Source organism: Platalea leucorodia (assembly GCF_965183815.1).
Source record: "Platalea leucorodia genome assembly, chromosome: 3".
NCBI lineage: Eukaryota > Metazoa > Chordata > Aves > Pelecaniformes > Threskiornithidae > Platalea > Platalea leucorodia.
Genome location: NC_138825.1, coordinates 89,270,186 through 89,297,224, shown reverse-complemented (window position 1 = coordinate 89,297,224; position 27,039 = coordinate 89,270,186). Strand labels below are relative to the sequence as shown.

Genomic DNA, 27,039 nt, shown 5'->3' with positions numbered 1-27,039 from the left:
TGCTCCACCACCCTCTGGGTGAAGAACCTTTCCCTAATGTCCAACCTAAACCTCCCCTGGCATATCCTCCTGCCGTTCCCTCGGGTCCTATCATTGGTCACCAGGGAGAAGAGATCAGCACCTGCCCCTCCTCCTTCCCTCGTGAGGAAGCTGTAGACCCAGATGAGGTCTCCCCTCAGTCTCCTCTTCTCCAGGCTGAACAGACCAAGTGATGTCAGCCACTTCCCCCCTAAACCCTTCACCATCTTCGTGGCTCTCCTCTGGCCACTCTTTAGTAGCTTCGTATTCTTTTTGTACTGTGGCACCCAAAACTGCACACAGCGCTCAAGATGAGGCTGCACCAGTGCAGAGTAGAGTGGGACAATTACCTCCCTCGACCGGCTGGCAATACGGTGCTTGATGCACCCCAGGACACGGTTGGCCCTCTTGGCTGCCAGGGCACACTGTTGTCTCCTGTTCAACTTGCCGTCGACCAGAACCCCCAGATCCCTCTCTGCGGGCCTGCTCTCCAGCCTCTCGTTCCCCAGTCTGTGTGTACATCCAGGGTTGCCATGTCCCAGGTGCAAAATCTGGCACTTGCCCTTGTTAAACTTCATACGGTTGGTGATTGCCCAGCTCTCTGATCTGTCCAGATCTCTCTGCAGGGCCTGTCTGCCCTCGAGAGTGTCGACAGCTCCTCACAATTTTGTGTCATCAGCAAACTTAGATAGTAATCCTTCAAGTCCTGCATCCAAGTCATTTATGAAGACATTAAAGAGCACTGCCCCCAAGATGGATCCCTGCGGAACCCCGCTAGTGACTGGTCGCCAGCCTGATGTAACCCCATTTACTATAACCCGTTGAGCCCGACCCATCAGCCGATTGCTCACCCATTGCATTGTGTGTTTATCCAGCTGTATCCTGGACACTTTGTCCAGGACGATACTGTGAGAGACAGTATGTAACAAAGCTTTTCTTTGCTTTCAAGCTGTTCTTAAGAAGTCTTCCAAGTGGATGTATTTTACCCCTATTTTATGTTTGCATATGAAAATAACAAAACACAAGATTGTAAGTGGTGCCTCAAGCAACAAGGGCTTAGCAAGAATAACGTATTGAAAATGACGTGTATTTACATTCCTCAGTCTTGGAGAGTTTATTATCCTTAGCAGCTAAATATTTGTAAGGGTTGCTTTAAAGCATCTAGAGACATAAATGTTAAAAATGTTACTTAAATCTGTAGAATGGTCTTTGGGAAGTAATCATGTAAGCCCATGTATTACTTCATAAAATTTAGTAAGGCAAATGACGGTTGCGACACAGAGCAGTTGTAATCTGTATCTAGCATAACAAATATCTGTGGTAACTGAGACATTCTATTTATGTTATTATTTTTATGAAATTTTAGCTCAAAAGTTGGAAGTATTGTATAAGTTAACAGTGTGCAAAAGGTGGTTTGGAGCAATAGCCCTGGCTAGAAGAGTATTTTCAGTGCTGAAGATGAAGTTCCTAGTTGTCTTACAGAGAGGAGTAAAATGTTTACTCTCTCGTTTGATTATTTGGAGGCTAACATACATTAATATCGCCTTAAATTCGTTATGAGGTAACAGCACTTCTTATGAAGATAGATGAAGATCAGTGTGACCTTTCTGTAGGAAGAGTGCTTCATGCCAGTGGTAAAAGTTAAGAATTTCTTTATGAGGATGACTGTGTTTTTGTTGGGCGTTAAAAGGGATGAGGTGAAAGTAAGGGTAAAATGTCATTCAGTACTGGCTTTTGAACAAAATAATAGGATTGCTAATGCTCTGTGTGCTGCTCTTGCACATACTACCAAAACTATAGTGGGAGGAGAGCTAAAGAAAGCTTTTCTTTTTTCCCTCTCACAAAAAGGGACATCTACTACTGCAGACAGAATCACTGCTTAAAAATGTTTCTCTTTTGTTTTTAATATCCTTTTTTCCCCCTTGATTGCATCTCTGAGGTTGGTTTTTACAAGAACTCCATCACGCTGCTTCTGTATCTGTCTTTAAATTTTCCTATCTCAGCCTCTTTGTTCTAGAACTACTGATGAAAAAACCCAGCATAACTGAGAATCCCGGTAGATTATCTGTAGACCTGATATGCGGACAGGTAGTAAAATAACACCATTCTGTAAAAGCTAAATTAAGTCTTTGCATCGGTAGTTAGACTAGCTGTATATGAAAGAGCAGAAATTGATGAGAGGAATGTGAAGTAGAAGAAGATTAGGAGCTAACTTTGAACAAAGACCAGTATGGTGATCGTGAAAGAAAGCTGTCATATGGGCCATAAATATATTAAGTGCGATGTTGGGGGGGTGGGGGGGTAAAAAAAGTGTGAGGGATATATATATGAGATTTCTTTTGCTCCTGCAAGTTTGATGGTAAATGGGACATTTGGCTAATATTCAGAAAGTCCTAACTATGTAGATATTTACTTACATTTTCTTGTGTGCAGTAATCAGTGCTGCACGCAAGATGGCATAGTGGATACATCCATCAGAAGATCGGGTCAGTAAAACATGCAAAGATCCTTCCTTTGTTGTCTGGGATGATTGTTCTTACCAACTAGGATTGTCCCAAGTATGTCTCCTCCTGGCCCGGTGCTGAACGCTTACTTCTTCTGAAGTAATTAATGTACACTTCTTAATGTGTTAAAAGCTTCTTATGAAAGTACTGGCACAGTTACGCTTCTGGTAGCTTCCTGTTTTGATAATGTTATATATCTTTAAATATTCTGCTAGGTGGGCCTGCAGTAGTCCTCTAAGCAGCAATATGTCTGTAGTTAAATCTGTTTATAGCTGCATCCTCCAGGCTCTGGTTACTCTGGTTGCATAACAACAACAGTTAGACTTCATCATTTCAGACCTATGAAGAAACATTGTTTTATCTTCCTGGAAATACTAAGAATAGTACTCGTGTAGAAGGAATGCTGAGCCCTTTTACTGGGGCAAATTTGGTACCAAAGTTGTAAGCCTAGGCTATGTTTAGTTTTTTATATTGCTGAGTCTGAAGAATGGAAATTTTGTTGCTGATGATAGCAGTTTTTACTTACGGGAGACAGTTAATTCCCATAGGCATTTTATTCCATAGGTGATGGGTGGCAGGGAAACAACTATGACAGTACTTTAGAGGTAACTTAATTGGAAGGGAGAGTGAAAATAATCTGTGTGCTAACTGGCTCAATTTTATGTCTCTGTTTAAACCAGCCTCTGGTTCTTTTAGCCCCTAGCTAGGATACATCATGTTCAACGTCAAGGGTTTATTTTGTTAAAGTCTTAACCCTGCAGGTTTCTCCAGACGTTCACTGGGACAAGTGGTATGGCATTGTAGGACTGGCCTCTCTATGTAATAAGATATATCTTGTGCTCTATACGATTGTGTAACTTATGTTTCTGTTTTTGGAAAGTCATACTGTTTGTACCAATCATGTCTACTGTTTGCCATTATGCTGTTTAATATGCACTAACCTTTCAGCTGGTTTTGGAGATAGGAGTGGTCGTAGTGGCTGTAGAAATGCTGCTCACATTTCTTTATTCCATTTTCTGCAGGATTTGTATATAATGTCACACCGTACATGGAATATCATCCCGGTGGTGAGGATGAACTAATGAAAGCAGCCGGAACTGATGGTACAGATCTCTTTGATCAGGTGAGAACAGCTGGCAGCGAATGACACTTGCTCACTGAAAGCTATTTTGAAAAATGTGTGTTTTCTGATTATTTTTAAGGCATTCCAGTGGAAATGGTGATTTGAACTTTTTCAGGTCTAAGGAAAGGCAATGGGTTACTGATCGCAATGGTGCTTACGTGTGCTGAAAGAGGCATGTAGTTTAAACTTTTTACCAAAGGACAATAATGAAAATGTGACGTTATGTTGTTGGAATGATGCTTTAATTTGACCATTTTATTAATTTTTTAACAGAAATAGCAATAAAGCTAGCAACAACTTGAGATACCACCTTCTTAATAAATTACTACAACAACTAATTGCTGTTGTTTGAGAGGCATTTTCTTCCCAGAACTTTCACTTTTTGAAAAATGCTTGTAGTATTCTTTTGTGTATTAACTTGACCGCTGCACTATCAGCAAACAAAGTACTAAGAAAAAATGATGGGGCTGCTATTAACTGATTGTGAACACATCACAAGATGACAGTTGGTCTCTTCTTCATTTACCACTTCTTTAAATGTTTGGAAGAGACTCAGAAAATAAAGTCTCTGCAGAATGGTTGTATTTTCTGTAAGGAATCGCTTGCAAACCTGGTGCTGTAAAAGTTTATTCACTGAGTTGGTATTTTTTAGAAACAGACATTCTTTGTGTCTCCTTGGCTCACAAGGTTTGTCTGAGAAACTAGGAAAGAGCAGAAAGGAAATCTCCTCTATTTCTGAAACAAAATCTGTTATCCCTTTACAGTTTGTGCATCACAGTATGTTGTGCCTTTATTTGCAAAATGTTTTTAATAATGAATGTAAATAAAGGAGTGATGATGTTTTAGCTTTGTTAACTTTACCTTTGGTTAATCCTTTCACAAATGAAGTGTTGGAATTGGGCATAATTCTCTGGTTTCAAGAAATTTGGAGTTTCTGTCCTAAAAGTTCATCCAGTGTCAAGTTGTGGCCTGGAATTCTGTAGCTGGATCACTTTCAAGTATTGTATGATGTACTTGGAAACGGGAGTCTTGACATCAGGAATATTTGGGGAAGCCCCTCAAGTTGTTACTAAGTTCAGATACATACTTGCTACTTTTTAGTTTGTTTTGTCATGGGAGTGGAAAGCAGTATTCAGATACTTAAAATATGCTCTTCACATTTTTGTTTCTGGCTGATGCCTTTCCTGCTCTGGAGGCATTTCTGTTGTTATCACCTCTGCTTTAGCATTCTGTCTCTGTCAGATACTGATCTCTTTTAAGAGTTTGGTAGGTTGCTAGTGTTTCTCAAATTTCTGGAAAAAATTAACTGTCATTCAAAATCCTTCATTTCTTTCTGTTTACCTGTACATGAGGAAACTACAACCTGTGGATGGGATTCTTTATCTCATCTCTTTAGCTTGTCCAGTTTAAAGTTTTTTTTTTTATTTTTAAATCTCTACATACTATTCAAATTTGTTATGCAGCACTTTTGTTTCCTTTTCTCTTCTTGTGATGTTATCCTGGATGCCCTATCAGAATTGGCTTTTCTGCCATCCATTTCCTCTGCAAGTTCTCCAGTTCTGGTCTGTAAAGCTACTGCTTTTTCTTCACTTTAGTTGACTTTCTAGAATAGGTAATTTCCAAATAATTCAGTGATAGTAACACAGAAACAAACAGAAATACACCAACTTGGTTGGAGGTGTTTGTGTGTCTAAACTACTATTCTTTATCTTTGTTTCCTTCATCCCTTCTCCATTTACTTGTATCTAAACAAGAGTAATTACCCTTGTGGTAAAGACAAGGTCTTCACTCTGTTAATTGCATAGCATACATCATAAAAATGCTCTTCTGAAATATTTTCTGTAGCTCAAGGTTATGATGTTCAGATACTGCAAAACGTAAAGAAATTAAACTATTGTCACTTTTTCATGGTGCTATTTTTTTCATTTAATTACATGCTCTCTGTAATAGAAGTAAAAATAAGTATGGAATGATGCAATAATGAGTGTCTGTGTTAAAAAAAAAAAAATCTGCTAAATGAATTACATTAGCCACTATACAAAAATGAACTTTTCTATTTCAGTGCACAGAAAAACATAGTAAGAATTACAAATTTTGTGAAAACCAATTTTGTTAATATAGGTTCATCGTTGGGTCAATTATGAATCGATGCTGAAGGAATGTCTTGTTGGGAGAATGGCTGTCAAGCCTATTGCTGCTCCAAAAGGTGAGGGTTTTAAGAATGAAATAATTTCTATTATGTTTTATTCCAAAGTTGTCTGGAAGTTATGAGAAATCCTAAGTCATCATATTTATGAGGAGACTCTCTATTCTTGCACAGTGATGAAGGTTGTTGCATATATTCAGTCTTTTTACAGCAGATACCTGAAGATGAAACTATTTTATGCATGAAGACTTTTATAAGTAATGTACTGCTACATTTCTTCTTTTTTTTTTTTTAGTCATCAGAAAACAGACACGTGTGTGTTATGTGCTTATGTATACAGAAGTATTTTTTCCCCCAACATCCCTCTTTCTTCTTCTGATCCCAGGGGACAAACTGTCATGGGCAGCGCTCTCATCTTGAAATAAAAGTCAGTATTTTCAATCTGGTGATTTCAGCAGCAGACATAGGTCTGGCAAGTTGCATATGTATTGAGATATTCAAATACACTTTATGGCCAGAACACTTTATTGGGTCCTTTAGTTTGAATTTACTTGGAGAAAATTTTGCTGATACAACAGACTCCTCTGAGCCAGGACAGCAAGAGATGTAGTATATTGTCTTAAAATGCTGGTGATGGTTTCCAGAGACTTTAACCTTTGGCATTTATTTTGGTTTGTAGACCACAGCAAAAATTTCCTATACCTAGGAGGCAGACACTGTTACTGAATATTGACCCTTAGCAAAACTGCAGTGAAAACATAAAAGAATTAACGTGTGTAACTGTTTTTCTCAAATTTGGTGTCATCCTTTAGTTCACAAATTCAGCCATCTCCTGTTGCTCTTCAGCTTCCAACAAGGTGCGCTGCATACTTGCTTAGCACTTAGATCACATTGCCTAACAGTTAGGTTGAGTTTGTTCAGTACGTGAAGGGGAGTAGTATTTTACATCTCCATGTTGCTAGGTAGCTAAGTCCAGTGTGGAGCTTTTAAGGTAAACGCTGCAAAGTATGACGAAACCTTGACAGCACAACTGCTTCATGGAGTTGAGGTGTTACAGATAAGTTACTGCCACTTTGTCAGCTGAGTTAGAAATTTAAAAGTAAACCTGACTTCTGCTGGTTTCATTTATCTAACTTTTCTGCAACTGGAAGGAATTCTTGTGACAGCCAGTCAGTAAAAAACAACCATGTCTTTGCTCCTGCAAGCTATAACAGTCCATTTTCTGCTCTTCACTTTTTCTTCTGCTTTCCTCTGTATGTAATAGGACTGCTCTACCCATTTTGTTCTAGTAAAATTTGTAGGATAAAGGTTGCCAGCTCCGTAAAAAATGGTTCCTTTGCCTGTGTCTCTTTTGGCTGTTTCAGGTTTGAAAAAAAATGTAACTTCATTAATTAAGAATAAAACTGATTAGACCGGATTTGATGAAATTCTCCATTGTAAAATTCTCAAAGTTTACTTTGATTCCTGGCAGGCTATGTATCCTCCTCTTTTGAATAGTGAATTATCAAAAACATGATTGACTAACTTCACTGTCAGCCAGCAATAATTCTTGTCTTGTGTCCTTCCAGAAGACTGTATTCAGCAAAGTTTGCATTTGAAAATGGAAGAATAAAATACAGAGTTAAGATGCATGTTTTTGAATATAGGATTAAATAGGCCCATAAGTACAGAGGAAAGACAGGCCTTCAAATGATGGTATAAATTACTTTCTTTTTGTGGCAGAGGGTTAGTGTTTGGCAGTAGGGCAAGCATCAGTACTTGCTGTTTGGTGCAGTCTTGGTGCAGTGCAGGTAAGGCAGATGTAGGTTTGTTGGGGCACTGCTGGAAGATTTGCGGTTGTTTGGCTTAGTTTTGTTCCCTGTGTTCTGGTGGTTTTTTGGAAGGTTGTACAATTATTTGCTCACTGAACTGTTTAAGGATGCTGAAGCTTGTCCCTGCATACTCCAGGTTTTGGGTTTTGTTTTTTGGGTTTTTTTTTTTTGGTTTGTCTTTTTTTTGTTTTTGTTGTGTTTTGTTTTTTTGGTTTTAAGAAAGAAGAGTCTTTTGAAGATGCTGATGATAGTTAATGTTTTGTTAGCTTGTCTTTTGGGAATGCTGCTTCATGGTAAGGTAGTGACTAATAGGAATTTCTGACGTGTCCCTTCTGTGATGTTACAGAGCAGTGGAGCTGTACACTGAAACGTGTAGTGTTTGTACTTGCCGAGAAGGCCAGTGCAGCAACTGCAGCAGTACCCAGGCATGTAAGAGATTATTTCAGTATCTCCCTCAGCAAACCTGTACGGCATTAAACTACTTGCCTTCCCTTCAGGCTACTCAGCTGTAAACATTAGCGTGGACATTAGTTTGTTGTCTGGTATCTTTTAATACTGCTAATGTTTCTCCTAGGCACATCTTCATATATGTCCCTATGTTACTTCAATAGTAACGTAACTTGGGAGTCAGAATGCATGTTGTGTTATTGTTAATTCAGTGAGATTAAGCCGAGAGCTATGGTGTCATCCAAGGAAGAGAGGTAGGGCTGGGTCTTGGAAGTGCCTCAAACTGTTCTTAAAATTGCAATGTCAATTTCTGTGCAGTGTGTTAAAATGTAGTGAAATGAGACTAGACTCTTGTACATGAAAAATTACCTTTAATCAGAAACAAGTATTTGTGAATGACTTGCCTATCCTGGCAGAAAGTTTGAAGTGGTGTATAGCAGAATACACAGACAAATACAGCCTCAACCAAAAATTTTGGGTGAACTGTCCCATTCATCTTGTGAAGTGTTTTGTTTTTACCTTCTAGTGGCACAACATGAAAGCCTCTGATGATGGCAATTCTTGGTCAGCTCTGAAGTCATTTTGCAGTACTGTATGCTTGGTGCTTTTTTCCAGGAGCCTTTCCTTCATTTCTCTCACAATGGCATTTTTCTTCTAATACTGGCTGCTGTGATGCAGAGCACTGGGAGGGATTCAGAAGAACAGGGGAGAAACATTCACATTTTCATTTTTGTAAAAGGGAGCAGGAAGAACACATTGGTTCCTCCCACTTCCCCAAACCTGGCTCCCATAAAAGAGAATATAAAATGGGCCTTCATATTGGGACATTCTGAGATACGCAATGTAGAGAAGGCAGAAAGGGGCTTGGGTACATCCAGAGGACCAGTTTCCCCACAGATTTGCTATGAGCAGAAGGATATGTGGCTGAGGCGTGCAGTGTCTTTTCCCCTCGAGCTGAGCACCTTATATATGAATTGACACTGTGTAATTCGCCTGCTTGGTCTTTATCTTCTTTTTTTCTGCTAGTGTGTTTGTTTGGAGTACTTGTAGCATACTGTAGATATAATGAAAAACTCAGATAATAACTTGTCAAATAAAACCATTTGACAGAAGGAGCTTATAGGAAGATTTTCCTGGGTTTCTGCCAAGGATTGGGTTTCGATTGCCAAGGATTGGGTCAGTCAGATTCAGTGTCTACTTTGTGTTGTTGTGAGACAAGTGTCATCGAAAGTCTGACAGATTTAGCAAGCTTCTTAGCTATGAAGTTTATAATTGCACAAGATAATCTGTGATGTGTGTTTCGAAGTGCCAGAGTTCTTGCATTTTCTACCCTTTAGTGCTGTACAACTTTTGGCATTTTTAACATAGTATTTTTTTAATTATACATAATCTTTTGAAATGGTAATCAGTGCTGCATCTCTTTGTGACTTCTTGATATCTGAAACGTCCTGGTCAATCTGTTAAAGTTTTGGAAGGTTTATTTGGAGATCCTTACTTTGGCTTAATTCTTTAGCATGATGTGTACAAGTACTGTGCTGTAACTTCTTACTGTTGTGCTCGTTTTTTTCTTAATGCTTGTAGAGATTTCTTCTACTCTATCTGAAGAGAAGAAACAGCTTAATGGTAAGTATTCACCTGGAGTGAGGTGGGGAGTAAATCTTAAACTTAGTTGAATATGATCGAATGAGCAGTGTTTATCCAGACTTCTGTCTGTATTTGAATCTGATGTTGAAGCTCTAGTAATTTGTGGAAATTACAGAAGGCAAAATACTACTCAGGCATTGTGAATTCAGTGTTTGAAAGTGTTCTAAGACTGCAGTAGAGTAGTATAGATAAGGGAGGTATGAGATGGACAAGCTTTCTGCTCGAGTTGGACAAGATAGGTCACAAATTACTGTGCGCTATGAAATCTGCCACTACAAAATTCCCAGGCTTTTTGATTCTTCTTGGTATCAGAAAAGGTAGGTGGCCATGGGGCTGGAGTAACAGAGAAAAAAACAGATCTTGGGGAACACTGAAAATTAATAAGTCTCTATTAAAAGCTGGAAGGTCATCACTGGGAAATGAGTTGAAATGGAGGTGAATTAGCTGATCACAGCATGACTGAACTACTTGAGATGTAACTGTGAGAATGACTGGGCTGACAATTGGTGTAGCTCTAAGAGAAGCAAGAATAGTCCTGTGAATGTATCAGGAGGTTGACAGTAGTCCTTGTAGAGATGGGGAAGCGTTCAAGCCTTCACTGAGCCCTTCCTTGAGTGTAGCTTTGGTTGCTAGTGATCAGGAGCTATGCATTTGATTTTGCTGCTTTTAGGGAAATGTTACAGACTGTCGTATTAGTATAAGAGGCTTCCTAAAAGAATATGGCTTATGAAGTCCCATCAAATGAGGTGTGATGGGGGTGTGTTGGTGGAGCAAATAAGATGAACACCTATGAAGGGAAGTAATACAATTTGAACTCACGGCTGACCTATTGGCATGAAAGGGGACAGGTGCAAATTGGTCATTGAAAAGTCTAGGCTGAAACTTTGGAAAAGGAGTGTAGAGCATTCAAATTTTGGAGTGGCACGAGGAGCAGAAACCTAGATGTGTCTTAAGATGAGTCCAGAGAAGTGCTCAGAGTGGTGTCCCAGCAAGTCCAGGGACAGTGAGGAGAAGATAAATTGTTTATGCTTTCTCTGGTAAGTTTGAGCTCCCATTTGTTTTCTTCTTTCTCATGCTGTCTTCCTTGCCCTCCCTTTGTGTTCTGTGGATGTTGTATTTGACTTCTAAAAAAGCAGTTTACCTTTTAGCATGCACAAGCATTGAGCTACACAAAAAATTAAACATACATGATATAAAAGTAGGCAAGACTGATTTTATTTGTTCCTATTTTGCTCTATAGCCTTATAAGATATTATGCGGACTTTTGAACTTTCTTGTCCAGATTATGTGACTTGTCAGGAGACATAGGAAATGATTCCGATGGTAGTTTCCAATGAAATTGCCAAAATACTGGTGCTTGCTTGCTTGCTGTATTCAGTTTACCTGTTTGGCAAGACTTTTTCCAAAATAGGAGAGGTCAGTTCCTGAGGTTACCTTCCATGAGGTTTTTCATATTCAGTTGTTGCATCTTGGTGCTTAGCTCTTGTAAATTTAAGTCAAAATGAGTCTAGAAATAAGCATCGCTGTCTGAAAGTGGGCAAGAGAAGCCTATGGCATGGGCTGTGATTTTTTGGAAGTTGTTGGCACTACTGAAGACATTTTTATTTTATCAGTCTAAAATGTATAAATAATAATTGTATTTGGAGTGTGCTCAGATCAATCAACTTAAATGTATCCTTGATTTTTGTGAACATCAATTGTATGTAATGTAAGGGCAATTAAAGCTGAAGTTTTCAGAATATATTGCTAGTGATAATAATCAGCGTGGGTGTAGCCTAACGTGCTCGTCAACATCTGTTCATACTTGAGTTTCAAAGAAGACATCAAAATTTCAAAATGCTGCCATTACCAAAGCATGCCTGAAAACTTAATATTTGTTTGAGAAAAAATATGTATCAAGACGTATTTTAAAAATTATCTTTTCAGCCTTGCACTTTTGAACTGAATCTCTTTCACCCAAACTATTACGATGATGATTTTTGTAATATTAATAGTAAAAAAAAAAAAAAATTACTTGGCCAGTTCCACCATCTGAAAAGGAGCTGGTGTTTGAGTATATGCACATCAGACCTTGAAAAAAATTACACTGTGGAAAAGGGTGATGGGAGGAGAGTCTGTACTTTAAACTGTGGCTCAAAAAAGTAGATGTTGAGGTTCACCCAGCTGGAATTCTTTACCGTAAGTAATATAAGTGTTCCTATTTTTCTTAGTAATATTTGGAGTTTACAAATATGGGTCAAGCTTGTTCTAGGCTTCTAAGAACAAAGGAAAAAACAGGTACAGAAAGCTTTCAGAGCATCCTAAAATAGTTTAGATTGGAAGGAACATCTGGAGCTTGTTCAGTCCAGTCTCCTGCTCAAGCAGGGTGAACCTTGATACTACATCAGATGGCTCAGGAGCAACCCCACCCTCATGGGAAGGGAAGAGGTGCAGTATTTTGTTTTTTCTTTTGTTGTTTTTTGTTTGTTTGCTTGTTTGTTTTTTCTGCTGCTACTTGTCTATTGCCTCTTGTCCTTCTGCTGTGTCACTCTGAGAAGAGTCTGGTTATCTTCTCTATACTTTCTTCTCTCCCACCCCCTTCTCTTTAGGTCTTCAACTGAAGACTGTGGTTGGATTTCCCCCTTAGCCTTTTCTTCTGCAGGCGGAACAAACACAGTTCCCTTAGCCTCCTTTCATATATCCTGTGCTCCAGCTGCTGACCATCTTGATGGCTTTTCCCTGGACTTGATCTGGTATATCAATGTCTGTCCTGCACTGGGGAGCCAAAACTGGACACAATAGTCCAGATGTGGTCTCACAAATGCTGAACAGAGAGGAAGAATTACTTCCGTTGAACTGATTGCTGTGCTCTTGCCCAGGATAAAGTTGGCCTTCATCACCACAAGGATGCAGTATCTGCCCAAGTTCAGCTTGTCTACTAAGACCTTGGAAGGTTTTCTGCAAAGCTCCTTTCTATCCAGTCAGGCCCCCCACCTATTTTGTTGCATCAGATTTTTTTTTTTTTTTTTTTCTTCAGGTGCAAAATTTTGCATTTGCTTTTGAGCTTCATAGAGCTTTTGTCAGCCCATTTCTTCAGTCTGTCTGGGTCCCTTTGAATAGTAGCCATGATCTTTTGTGTTTTGACTGTTTCCCATGATCTGTTATTGCTCACACACTTCCTGACAGTGGGACAGTGTGTGCCCTTCAGGTTGCTAATGACAGTATCGAACAGTATTGGCATTCCCTGTTCCCTAGGGAATACCAGCTGTAACTAGCCACTAATTAAACTTTGTACTGTTGATCGCACCTTTTGTGACTGGCAGTCCTACTAATTTTCTATCCAGATTGTAATCCACCTATCAAACCCAGCTCTCTCCAATGTGACTACGAGGATAATGTGAGAAACTTATCACTAGCCTTGCTATCCCATGGGATTCTGCAAAGCAGTTCCTGGAACAAGCTGAAATTTGCTCCCGTGAGATGCAGAGTTGTAATTCTGCTGTTCATCCTGGTCACCTTCATTTCATGCCTGCCATCAGCTTTCAGCTTCACCACCAGCTTTTCTTTTTTTATGACCACCATGACCAGTAGAGCACTTTCCTTAATTGGTTTATTGATCACTTCAGTCATTGTGTTTTTATTGCAATGTGACTTCTTGTTTTCATATAGCATCTTACAGTATTTCAGAATAATTCATAAATAACTTGGTTTGCCAGAATGTTCTATTTTATTGTGGCTGTTCATATGTTTCTGTTAACCTGCAAAAGCAAACAGGACTGTGTATGACCACGAATTCCTCTTATCCGTGGAGGATATCCAACCTAAGCATATGATATATGTCCTCAAGAAAGGCTTAGCCTTTGAGAAGGCTTTTATCATTAGGTGATTGGTTTTCTTTTGCAATCACTTGACTGCTCTGTCATTTAGCTTCCTTGGCAGCTGCAGATGGTGTGTACTTAGGGGTAATTAAGGATCAAAGAATAAGTAATTCCAGCAAGTTTTAATTGCTTTGGGTTAATTCCCCCATCTGGATGTTTAAATAGTTTTGACAGGTTGGATTAGACCAGAGTGGCTCTCTTTGTTTTTTATCTACTTCCCACATGGTGGAGCCACTCAATTACTGTGTTTAAGCTTGTAGTCAAACTACAAAACTTACTGGCATTTAGAAGATACTCATCTAGGTAACTGAGAATTCATACATTAATTATTTTATGCCTAGCCATTTCAGGTTTGCAAGGTTTGTCTTTGAATGGGCTTGAAAACAGCAGGTACCAACTGTTATCTTAGACCTCTGCCTAACCATTGTCCAGGAAAACTCCTGCTGTTCATGTGGTATTACTAATCATACTATATTTCAGCCTGTGCAGCTTCCTCCATCATGATTCTATATAACTTCTTTGTATTAAAGTTGATGAAGGATTGCAGTTGCTTTTATCTGTCATCTCTGCTCAAGTTTTTGCCAAATACGTTCAGTTTCTATTAGGCCAGAGATTAGTACCGTTGACATTTTCAAAGACTGACCAAGTGTTGCCTCCCAGCAAAGGCTTTTTCAGACTGTTTCATGTTGTTTAATAATTAAAGTGAGTAGCTGAATTCTGTGAAAATTCCTAGCAGAGTGCAAAGTAGAGAGGTTAAGGCTGATATCTTTGCTTAACGGACTTGACGTGAAATTTTACTTGTGAGTAAGGTTAGACCAGACATTCCAAACTGAATTTGTTAATTTGAATTGTATAAACAAATAGTTCTGTTAAAGGAAATTCATTCAGATAACGTTTTTTCTGTGCTTCACTATCACAAATTGTGAAAGCACGAGCTAATAACAGATGAAACTGAGACCAAGCTACATGTACCAGAAGGGCGGCGCGCACAGGTTCTGTGGTATGAGGAACTCTTAATTACTGAATTAGAACTTCATGTTCTAGGAGCCTGCTCTCTAAGACAAAGTGCTGAATAAAAACAAAATTTAAAAAGCACATGGATACTTCTGGCTGCCTGTGGAAATAAAGTCACTAAATATTGTGGAGGGGTATTTAGAACATTCAATTTAAAACAAACAAAACATCTCTGATTACGATTTCTATTAAGCGAGAATCACAGCAAATACTTGAATGACTCTCTGCTCTTTGTAGGTATGCTCCCTGAGAAGAAAGTACTGGGTGCTTCTGCTAAAGATTTAACTCCAAGGTAAACCTTTGTCTTTCATTGTCTGTTGAACATTTTGTTTAATAATACTGTGCAGTTCTTAGTAAGTGCAGGCAACTTCTTCCATGGTTAGTTCTTGATGTTTCAGCTAAATGAGTATATATATCATTACCATCCTCTAACAAGTAGGAAAGTTGAGGTTCAGGTTTAAACAACTTGCTAAAGGTCATATTGACCATATAGAGAGATGGTGATGCAAGGTTCTTGGCTAGCTCTGTTGGTGTCTAACACTTGCACTGCCTTGCATCATATACAAATGTATATAAGGCTCCTCAGCCTTGCTTCTTGAGAAAACTCCTGGAAAGCGATTCCCATGGGGCTTATTACTTTTTTTACTTCAATTAATTTGTCCATAAATGTATGAGTTGGCACGCCTTGGAAAAACACTTCATTTCAAGCTGGAATATATTAAGATGTGATAGCTGTATTCAAGTTTCTACAATATGCAAAGCAAAGCAGGCCCTGAAACCCCACTGTGATATACCTGCTGTTGTCACTGAGGTATCATTTTACTCCATGATGCCTTGAGTCGCCAAGGTTCAGTTTCTCACTTTGCATTAAAATCTCCTGTGAATGTGTAATCTCTGGGCTAGTTACATGCAGTCATGTAAAATACTGTGGCTTGTGAACAACTGGAACATGGCTTATCTTCTGGAGTGCTCCCCAAACCTTGCTGCCTTTCTTCCTGTGTGTGTCTGGCATGTTCTGGTGTGTGACTGGAAGATGTGCAGCCTAGAACGTGTTGGCTGTCAGGAGTGTCTGCTGGAGGGGGCATCCTCCCTCTCTGCCTTCTTTTCTGGTCCAGGAGTCCAAACAGTAGATGGAAGTGGTTAGGACATTGGGGAAGGGAGAAGACAGTAGTAATGTAGATGCCAGGGGTTAACTTTGTTGTGGGGACAGAGCTGACTTTCAATGGCTGGGATTGCAGCCCAGCTGGAAGTCAAGTGAGAACTTTAGATGTCTGTGGTGGAGATCCAGGCATGAGATTGTCAGATGTATGGTCCCCATGAAAATGGGTAGAGAAAGAAATAGCTTTTCTGGGGTTGGGTGGGTAACTTACTTCTTGGCAAGCATAAGGCCATACAAACAATTAGCATTTGAAGGCTTTTTGTTTCTTACCTTACCCTGGATTTATTACAAGGTTTGGACAGCTTGGGAACATAGGAATGTAAAATCTTGATTTGGGGATATGAAGGGAACTCTGGTTTTGTGGTATGTGCGTGGAATCTATAACTCTTGGAAGCCATCCTGGCTATTTAATTTAATTTAATTTTTAATTTAATATTTAGTCTGAAGTCTAAATATTTAATTTAATATTTAGTCTGAAGTCAAGGATTTTAATCATCTTGTTAGGAAAGTTCATATGCTGCAAACAGGATGCGTGTGCTTTTTAAGTAAAACCAATGCCATATAATTTTACCTACAATGTGCTAACTATCAGGATGCATAATTAGACTGTTCTTATTTTAACAGTCTTTTCAAAATTATTGGCTCTGGATTTATCTCTTCAAAAAATAGTCAATAATGTATTTGACTTGTAAATTAATGAAAGAAGCTCTGCTTGAAAACTGCTAATTAAATATATTTTGGTATGCCTAAAGAAAGTATTTTTTTTTCTTCACTGTATTTTTTGTTTTACAGTTATGACTGGTTCCAAACAGATAGTTTGATCATCATTGTCATATATACTAAGCAGAAAGTAAGTGTATTTTTATGAAAGGGAGAATTACAAGATCCAGTTGTGATCCAACTTGCATTCTGGGAGAACTTTATTGAAGTGGGTTTTTTTGTTTGTTTGTTTTTTTTTTTTCCTTGCCTGTGAAAGGTTATGAATGCAGAGTTGGTGATAGTTGACTGTCAAGACAAACGATTAAGGGGAGAGATCATAGTGGATGACTACTCATATCTTGTAGAAGTTGGTAGGTACTATAATTTTGTAGTTGAAAATACTGAATTTTTGTTCTGCTTTATTAAAACCATCTCATCAGATCATACCCATTTTACATATACCAATTAATATTTTATTCCTCTTTCATTAGAGATGAGTACTTTAAATTACCTTGATGTAAAGGAATTACATTGTTTATCAACTCACATCTTCATTTGTTTAGTATGTACTTAATTTTTTACTTGTGGACTAAGGTGTAGTAAGAAATGTGTGTAAAAGTCATGTAAAGTTTTTCTTCAATTGTGTTTTAGATGGTTATTAAAATGCCCTTATTCAAAAAAGGCAAGTGGAATGGTGAATGCAGATTGGTAGCTTTACATGAGTCATTGCTAAAAGTAATGGGGAAAATGATGCCTTTCTTAATGTTATGTACTAGGCCTGCAAACGTCACTGGGACTGATACAATGCACAAGTGAAATTTCAGGGCCAAATAAATATGCATAGGGTTCTAGGCTCATTAGTTCATTCAGTATTTCTAGCCTTAAACTCTATGTATATATGACGACTAGAATGTAATTTTGTTTTTACTTAAAATAGGTTTGTTTCTCTTTATTTCAGACTTGGATCATGCAGTTCAAGAAGACTTTGCTGGTAAGTTCCATCTCTTGCAGCACTTCTGTATCTCTTCTAATATCAGAATGTGGAACTTCAATTTATTTTTCTGACTCATCAGATACTTCAGTTCTGCTTACCCCAGGGTTCTGACACAATCAATCAAATCAAACCATAACATTGAATAATTTTTTTTTTTTTTTTTTTTTAATTGTGGCATTTGGGCCTTTGAAAGTAATAAGTTGACGGTGCTCTGATCCCTCAGAGTATGACTAAATGTTAAAATAGTTAGAAGTTAGTTCTGTTGTATATTTGTAAACTGTTCTTTGCTTAGACTGGGGTTTTCTTTGATTCAATTATTTATTTAAATGCTCTTGAAATAAAAGGAAGAAGTAAATAGTGGTAATTACCAATTTCTAGTAAATGAGAACTCTGAATTCACGAGCATTCTTTTTGGCCAGATGGGCTGTGAAGCTTTTCACAATGTATTTAGTAAATAAGATACATTAATTACGCATATTAAGTTAGTGCTTGTTGTTTTAAATGCATTGTAAAACATTATAAAGAGATAGCTGGAAGTACATTTAATTTGGTATTTTAATTTAACAGATTAATTCTGTGTGTCTTGAGAAATGACTAATGCTTCTAAAATTTCATTATAATGGAAGAGTAAAATTTTTTTTTTGTACAAAATGTAACTAAAAGTAACAGCGTGAAACCTTTTCTCTTCTAGTGAATATTGCTGAAAAAGTTGGGAAAGTAGAGATTGTCTTAAAGAAGAAGGATAACATTCATTGGAAAATGCTGGGACAGCCCTTGGAGAGTCATAATACATTTATCAAACGCATGGACAGAGGTAAGCAGTTTCACGGCCATGTTACCCGTTGTTTTAAGACTTTTTGGAGCATGTTAGGCATATTTGGTTTCTCCCAGGATTTTCTTTTCTTGTAGGCATACCTCATTTCTTTCAGGAATGTTCTCTGGTCTTGTTGAAAGCTGCTCAGGAATTCTCCTTAAAAGGGTTCAGCTTAGAGGTGGTTTTTTGCTTTGCTTCGTTGGTTTGTTTTGTCCTGCAGTAGAATTGAAGGTCTTCCAGTCTTGTGGAAAGACTGGAGGAACCTAGTAGGGGAAGGTGAAGACTGCTTGAGTGTTGTTGCATCTCATGGCTGCCTGTATGCTTAATATCCTTTCTGTCCATATGAAAACCTTAGTAGACCCTGAGGAGGTAGTGCATGGCCTTGTGTCAATCATTATCGGAGTAACTGTAGTGAAGGAACAAAAACCTCCACTTCCAACTGTTACTATACTGTAGTAACATCTTTCAACACTGTAATGTTGTTCCACTAAAATGCATCTTTGTAACTTGAGCTATGATTAAATAAGGCACTTCAAGCCATGTGTAGGTATCAAAGCCAGCTCTGAATAAGCTGATGTGTCTGCAAGAAGCAGTAGATGTTTTATGAGAGTTCATTTTGTGGTAACAGGATAGTATGAACTTGATACAGCACCAAAGTGTATTACCCTGATCAGTGTGCTGCTTTTTTTTTTTTTTTTTTTTTTTTTTACAGCTAAATTAAAAATTTCTGCACAATTACATTATATAAGCATGCTCCTGATGTTATTGCAGCTGTCCAGTTTCTCAAAAGCCCTCTTGGCCCTCTGTCTAACAATGCTCAAAAGTTGACTGATGTTAGTCTGCCTTATTATGTGTGAAAGCAAAGCTGTACGTTTTAAAGAGCTAATTAAATGTTGATCACCGTGTTGTACACCTCTTACTGGCTCTCAGTTATGCCACTTAGGCCTTTAAAGTTGAGAGATTACTGTGGTACAAAAAGGAAGGCCAACTGCATAAAAGCACATCTCTTTAGCTAACTTTAGCTTACGTTGAATGTAATTTTCATTATGAGAGTTTCAGAAACTGTTGAGTCATCCACTTCAATATTACATTTTTCAATATAATCCTCTGTATTTAAGGGGATACAGCCTGGACTAATGTGTTGTCCACTGTCCATTGCTCATTTTCTCCCTCCCTATTTATCTCTTTTCATGATTATGGAAAACAAAATGAGAAAATAACCTGGAAGAACAAGAGGTGCAGAATATAGTGGCTTTATAGATCCTTTGCAAATGAGGAAGGTGAGGATGATTGGATGCAACTGTCAAAAATCCAAATTGAGCATTAGTAACCAATGCTGATGATTATTCTGCAGTTTTTTTCTAAGAAGTCAGTCTCCAACATAGCATTTGTGATATTTTGCACAGAAGTGTTATAGGTATTGGATAACTTTATTATGTATCACTGACTGACTGAGTTCAGTTTAAACTGAATCTCCAGAAAACTTAAGTTAAAGGGCTTGCTGAGCCTGAGTTTCTTCAGTTCCCTGACTACAAAGTTGACGAATCTAGCAAATATATTGATTTCTGTGGCTTTTTAATCCCTACTCCAGAAACTTTAATTCTGCATTTTTTTTAATTTTAAACCCCCCAAATTTAAAATTTAAATGCCAGAAGGTTTATAGAGGAAGAATGTTCAGGCCTAGATGTCTTTCCTTTATTCCATCCCTGTGCTTTCAGCTCGGCCACAAAATCTACGTGTTGGAGGCTTCTGTTCACTCAGTTTACTCTTAAGTAGCCATTCTCAACTTCTGCTTAGAATTGTGCTCCCTTACGCTAAATTGCAGTGTTTTCAATTTTGCTTCTACTTCTGTGGGAGCGAAATAATGCTATGGGTGAAGAAATTCATACCTTGTGCAGTAGGAGCACAGAAATCATAATTAATGACTCTAGATAATTTCCTTGTTTTTATTGGGTATGCAGTTGGTTTTGTATGCAAAACCCCTTTTTCTGAAGCAAAATAACTTTATTCTGGAAATCAAATAATTAAGACTTCCAGCCTGGTAAGAAATTCTGACCTCATAAATGAATTGATGCATTTTATATATAAAGTTAAATAGATCTTTGAAGAGAAGATTAGATTGTTTTTTTGATAAACTGCAGAAACGGTTAGTATGAAAAGCGTTGCAGATATAGAGGTTCTCCTTAATACTACTTACACTTTATTTTGCATGCTGGGATAGTAGTATTATCAAGGTTGTACACGTGTGGTTTGCGTATTTACTTGTGCCCACACTAGGAGCGCTTTTACCACAGGCAGAACATGTCAAGTACTAGTAAAGTACACATAAATCCTGCAGTGAGGTAGCGTAAATGTGTATGCTGCTGGCCAGAGTCTGATTCACTATCGATACTTAGCCACTTACACTATGCCAGTGCGTAGCTGTGATGAGAGAAGGATCATCGAGGACTATAAACAGGGCGGAGGAAGGACATACTAGCTTTGTAAATAGCTGTATTTCCATGAAATATTGGTTGCTATTAAAAACCCCCAGCGATGCATGTGCTGTAAATGAAGTAACTTACCCTTATTTCATTGAGAAGTAGAGTTCCTCAAATTTTATCGTGGCTGAAAAGAGCAGGTTGAACAGCTGGCATAAGGTATATTGGAATTTGAGTGTGAGCAGCAGAAGCAGTACCAGTGTTGAAGTAGTTCCTTGTGAGAGCTGCTTTGCTTCCAAGACCTAAACTGGCTAGTTAAAGCTATTTCATGGCTTTATATCTGGTATTTCTGTGCGGCACTATATACAGGGTAGCACAGATGCGTTGCCTAAATATTCTGATTTTTTTTCACTTGGATTGATGTATCTTCCACGGCTTACTCTCAGCATTACCTTTTATTTCCGATGAATATGAGAGTCTTGTTTGAAGACAGTGTAACTGATAATTTCCACCTCTTTACCTGAAAATCTGTGAACAGACTGGAAAGTAGTTATGTTATCTTGTTATACCTTTTTCTTATTTATTTCATTCAGTTTTTTGTGTATTTGTAGTTCTTTTGGTAAGTTACTGACACTTTCTAATAAAAGTAATCATTTTACTCAGAATGTGTCCATGCTTCCAGTTTGGTGGCAAGGTTATTCTGAGGCCGTGAACAGCTGGTGCTTATGGGAGCATTGATGTTTAATTCCTCGGGTTTTTCTTGTCTTTGAGTTTTTCTGTAGTATTTCCTTGTGTATTGATCATTTCAAACATTTCCATTGTATTCAAAGCAGAGGAAGAAGGGCTGAAAGCCAGGCAGGATTGACACTTGAAAACTTTACTTGATTTTATGTTTTTATTATTTGTTCATATGATAGCATTCATGAATGAGTTTCTAAAGGAGGGGTGTGTGGCCACCATACCCCCCCCAAGCCCTATACTTTTAAGTTATTTAATCTTTATTTTTACAACAGCCAATTTTACATTCTACAAATAAGTGATGAAGCTCTTCTTTGGAGACAATGATATAATACAGAGATGATACTGGAAGCCTATGATAACTTTATGCTATGAAGAAACAATTAGCATAAGTCCCTACTTTTTCCCCTTAAGCTGGGAAAGCCACACTACCAGATAAATGGCCTGTGGACTCTCGAATTTCTGCTGAGTTTAGACTAACATTTTGGCCAGTGTATCTGTTAGTTAATTGGGAGGAAAGAACAAAATTGTGGAATTTCTTCAAATTTGGGGGGGATTTTTTAAAAATGTTAATGTAATTTCAGGGAACTACACTGTATCTTAGGATGTATCAGTAGATTCAGAAGAATATTCAATACTGCTTCTGCTCCTCAAGAAAGATTCAGTGCTTAGTTTTCTGGAGGAAATTATTTGTACCCAACAGTATTGCATAGAAAGCACCGTTCAGTGTAATTAGATTGTCAGTGTAGGGAAGTTGGTGACATTACTCTTAGCTGCCTATTATGAAACTGGTCATTAGGAAGCATAAACAAAAACTAATGGTCGTAGTGCCAGCATCCTGTGAAATTTAAATGCAATATTAAAAAAAATAAGGTAGAACTTTCTCATTTAAAAAAACAAACAAACAAACAAAAAAAAAACCACAACCAAAACCAACCCACACAGTGCAGTGATAGAGTGCAGTTTTTCTCATAGGTATTAAGACATGATTTTCTTGTAGGTGCCTTTTCTCGGAAATAAGATGTGGAAGCCCACTCATGAGGGGATAGGTTGCGATCACCACTGCATATCATGCTTCTATATCAAGGTGGAATTGCAGCCAAGTCTTGGAGGTGACAGGCAAGCACCATAATACTGTTACATAGATCTGCAGTTTATCAAAGATTGTTTAAAAAGACACCAACTGGAAAAATGTTTAAAAATTATTTTTTGCTGTGGAATTATTTGGAAAGAAAAAATTGAACTTGAATTTCAGCTATCTTTGTTCATCTTAGTTGGTAAAACCAGATCTTTTGGCTTTGATTTTTCTGTATTAGTGTGCTAGTTGTTTTTGTGGAAAAAACGAATTCTGCCAAATTAAAAAAAATCAGGACCTTCACTGCTGACCACTTAAATAAAACTTCATTGTTGAGTACAAATCTGCTCATGATGTCCCTTCAAAGACTTCTTGCTCTGAATGAGATAAGAAAACATTGCATGTACATAAAGAAGTATTTCTGTGTATCTAAGGGTTTTATTTTTGACTTGTGGATGGTTGTACAACTGTAGTTGTGGTCAACAGAAGGTGAAACTTTGAGTTATTTGAATTAATCACAATTTTTTTTGCATATTTTCTGGTTTCTTAGCAGCTTTAGCTAATAGAATAAGCAACCGATGTTGGGGCTGTATGTGATAATACCAAGTATCTTCGTCCTGAAGTTGTTCCTACACAGTAAAAATGAAATTTAAGGGAAAAACTAAGTACATAGCATGTCAGTTCAGACAATATTTTAGAATGCCTGTGTATATAAAAGCAGTAGCCATATGCAAGTGAAAAATGACATGTTAGTAGGGATAATTTGGAGGGTGGTGGTGGTGTATTTTTTCACATGGAGAATAAACTCTGTTTCTTCCTTATGAAAGTGACTCTGAACTTCTAATCAGACTGCCGTTTTGGAAAGTAACCTAATTACCAACTTCTGCTCTCCTAAAGAGTGTGCAACTATTGGCAGTTGTGTGCAACTATTGGCAGATGCTTAGAGGGTTCAGTAAAGAATCAAGGCGATGTTGCCTCTGAGGACTGAAATGGGATGTAATTTCGTAGTTTTGTGCAGTGCTTTTAGTCCACGTTAAGTGGAAGACCACAGACTTTTTTTCAAGTAATACAAGGAAGCAGAATGCTGACGCAGCACTCTGAGGTATGTAAGCCAGTTTTATGCTGTGACAGTGTGCTATTTGCTGCGTAACCAGGGAAAGTTTACAAGGCGTTGATTCAGTGGAAACTTTATTTTGGGAAGGGAGGGAGACCATCTGGGAAGAGCATGGCTGACCACTTTGGATAATAGGAGCTAGCTTGTGAAATCTAGTAATTAACAGAAGCACTTGAGGGTACTGACAAATTGATGGTCAGCATTAAGGGTTCGTGGTTGTCTTAACTCCCAAGACTGGGCTGCTGCCAGGAGTGATAGGTAGCCACCTTCCTTCTGCTGTGTGATCTAATCTCCATTATGTTGGCAGTAACAGTACTTGTGCCTCCATAACCAAGTAACCTGCACAAAATAAGGATTAACTTTCTGCTGGCTGAGGGACGCTGTCGGGTGGTGCGTGCTTGCTGGGGGTGGGGTGGAACTCCCCTGCAAGAGATGCAGGGGCAGTGGAGGGATGCGGCTTTTGTACTTTGAAACTGTATCCCAAGCAAACAGGCTAAGGTTGCTGCCATAGCATTACTAGGATTATGGCTAACAAGTAAGAAGAAATACGAATTGTCACTGAAATCTTATCATTGAAGAAAAGCAAGAAACATCATTCAAGGAAAAATTCTTAAATTAAAATCCCTTTCTTAACGAGGAAGAACACAGTAGGCAAAAGGATGGTACTCTCCAGAAGGTATCATCATCTGTGCAGCAGTTTTGTTAGTACTTACTAACTCATTTTGTATGCATATGAATCAAGGTGCTGTAGTTCTTGATTCCAGCAGAGGAGGAAATTCAGTTCAGAGAGGGATGTCTCCAGCCTGTGATTGTATAGGGTTTACGTGGCAAGGTTTTGGTAGTGGGGGAGCTGCAAGGGTAGCTTCTCTGAGAAGAGATCAGGAGCTGGGACGCTGACACTTAATGTCTGCAGAAAGTTTCATCAAACCTAACCTCCTCTCTAATTGCTTTCTCTACTTTGAAAATTAGGAATTGCTACTGGGTACTTGCATCATACTCCAGAATTGAGAGAGCAATGCCTTTTGCTTATGTATAGTAGCAAATTGTATGTCAGTTAACTTGGCTTCAGGGGTTGCTGAAAGCAACTGTTCTTCTTCAGCTCGCTACTAGAGGCTGGTGTTCTCTTGTGGAAAGGCTTTTCTGCATTGCCAGTTGTTTTTGCTTGTAGCTCCAGATTTTATTGGGACCACTGATAATGAACTAATTTTATTTAATATAGCAAAGAGGACAACTTAAAGATGGAGTTTGCTTAGACCTGGAAAGGTCTCTGTTTTCAAAAATCAGATTGAGTGAATTGGGACAAAAGTTATGTATGGCAAATTAAAAAGAAAAATGAGGAGGTAAAGGTTAGTTTTTTACATGTGGAAAAGGTTGGAATTTGTCAGGTTGGAAAGGTCAGAAAATTGTCAGGAAACGGTGAATCAGTTGATGAATCAGTGTTTTAACTTCTCTCTCCGCTCCCAAATATCTGGAAGAGAATTAGCTGATCAGTATTGTGGTTATATTACCAACCTCCCGTGTTCTTTCAAGTAATTCTTAACTCTGCAGAATTGACAGCAATCTTAACATATTTATTCGTATACTGTACTTTGCAATCTTAGGATGTATTCTTTTCCAAAAGAATGGTAGAAAACCAAATTACAACAAACTTTTTATAAAATTTCTTTTATATAGCTGGAGAGCTGCTGATATTTTGCTTTACTTCAAGATCGGTATGAAATGGAATTATTGCCTTTCATTTTTCAGGGCTGTAGGCATTCTTTTGGTACATGTGAAATGTTTGCTCATTCAAAATAAGCAGTTTGTAGGATGTTAGATGAAAGACGTGAGAAAATACTAATGAAGAAAGGTTTATTCCATGTCAGAGGCTTTACATCATGTCTCTGCAAGCATTTATAGTGGATAACTCACTAGTAGCTATTTGATTAATTTAAGAAAACAAATGCATGCAGAAAAATGCCATGGCCACCTACTGTGGCAATAGTGGTACGTAATGCATTTGATGCTAATTTAGTCCATGCACAAATTGCATGTGCAGCTGAGATTTAGTAACCTAAATGTATATTTCCAGGCATAACGACATGTATTTAGATACTTGACCCTTCTAGCAGAGTTTATTTGTACCCTCGGAAATAAAGCCAATTAGAAAGAAGCATGGCTGAGTTGGAAGGTCTTGTTTAAACCTTAACTTTTAAGCATTTTGTGGATAAATATTGTTTGTTTGAAAGCTTTTCCTGTTTAAAATTCTTTTGTTTCTGTTGTGGTTTAATTGACAGGCTGTGATCCTGTACTTATTGAAGAAGGGAATGTTAATAGTGATGGCTGTTCCTTCAGGCAGCAATTGACTGTGCTGTCACAGAGCGCTCTGTAACAAGCCTCCAGCTGTGTTGAACTCTTTGGTTGGGTTTTTAATCAGAGTATCTGGGAATAGCAGAACGTTTGGGGTGATAATGCTGCAATAAGGAAACTGCAGTACAGTTAAGTTACTTGGAAAATGATAATTCATTAGATGAAACTACTGAAATACTCAAAGCGGTCTTTAAATGACTCAGCACTGGTGAAGGAAAAAGAACAGGCTAGCTTACTGAGACCCTCTCAAGCCTGGTTTTTGGGGTGTTTGGTTTTGTTTTTTTTTTTGAAGTCCAGCAATCGGTGTCTGTTCTTGAACTGTACGCTTAGTTAAGAATAATGTTCAGCTGGCATTTCTGGCTTGGGCTTCCCTTTAGTGGTGTAAGGAGGTAAGAGCAAGGAAGCAATAGCAGCGGTCACCTGAGCTGCAGCAATGCCTGGAATTTCCTTTACATTTTGTCTTGCATTTAATGAAGACTTCACTGGAAACTTGCATAAGCCCTCTGTCAGGCAATGCTTGCTTAAGAAGAGTTGTTGACTCGAGAGAGAATTTTGGCCGACTTCAGGATTTAGGCCATGTACAAGTGATGTGCACTTATTACTGATTCTCTGGTAGTCCATCCCCGTTCAAAAGGCAATCAGCATGTGATTAAAGTCAGGAAGTAAAGAAGCATCTGCTGGTGCAGTGGCAAAATACAAAAAATCAAGGTGCTTCTACTTCTAACTATTAAGACCTAAAGAAATATTAGAATCATAGACTAACTTAGTAGAAAGGGACCTCTGGAAGTCGTCTGGTCTAACCTCCTGCTCAAAGCTGTCCAGTCAAGGTTTGAATATCTCCAAGGAGAGAGACTCCGTCTGGGCAGCCTGCCCCAGTGTTTGACCAGCCCATCCTCATGGTGATGCCGAGTTGGAATTTTCTGAGTTGCAGCTTGTGTCCTCTGCATCTCATCCTGTTTCATGAGTAGCTCAGCTGTTTATGCTAGTGACTTGAGTGTTTTTCAAGAATATGAGAAAAAGGGGGGGGAGAAATGTTGCTTCACCGAAATTGCTTCATTGCAGAAGGTGTCATTAGAAGGGTGTCATGCTCAAATATTCTCATGTATGAACCCG

General features: G+C 38.3%; 1 protein-coding gene across 5 annotated transcripts in view; it reads left to right on the top strand.

Annotated features, from left to right (window-relative positions):
- LOC309587984 (cytochrome b5 reductase 4-like) overlaps positions 1-27,039 on the top strand; it is a 42,158-nt gene that overhangs the window by 1,905 nt on the left and 13,214 nt on the right. For 4 of the 5 annotated variants that reach the window (XM_082306666.1, XM_082306668.1, XM_082306669.1 and 1 more), the window contains exons 3-10: positions 3,545-3,645; positions 5,767-5,851; positions 9,631-9,672; positions 14,802-14,856; positions 16,516-16,573; positions 16,700-16,793; positions 17,381-17,413; positions 18,108-18,230. In XM_082306666.1, the coding sequence (XP_082162792.1) occupies positions 3,545-3,645; positions 5,767-5,851; positions 9,631-9,672; positions 14,802-14,856; positions 16,516-16,573; positions 16,700-16,793; positions 17,381-17,413; positions 18,108-18,230 (591 nt within the window). The remainder of the gene's footprint in view (positions 1-3,544; positions 3,646-5,766; positions 5,852-9,630; positions 9,673-14,801; positions 14,857-16,515; positions 16,574-16,699; positions 16,794-17,380; positions 17,414-18,107; positions 18,231-27,039) is intronic. The other variant, XM_082306667.1, reaches the window with a different exon arrangement.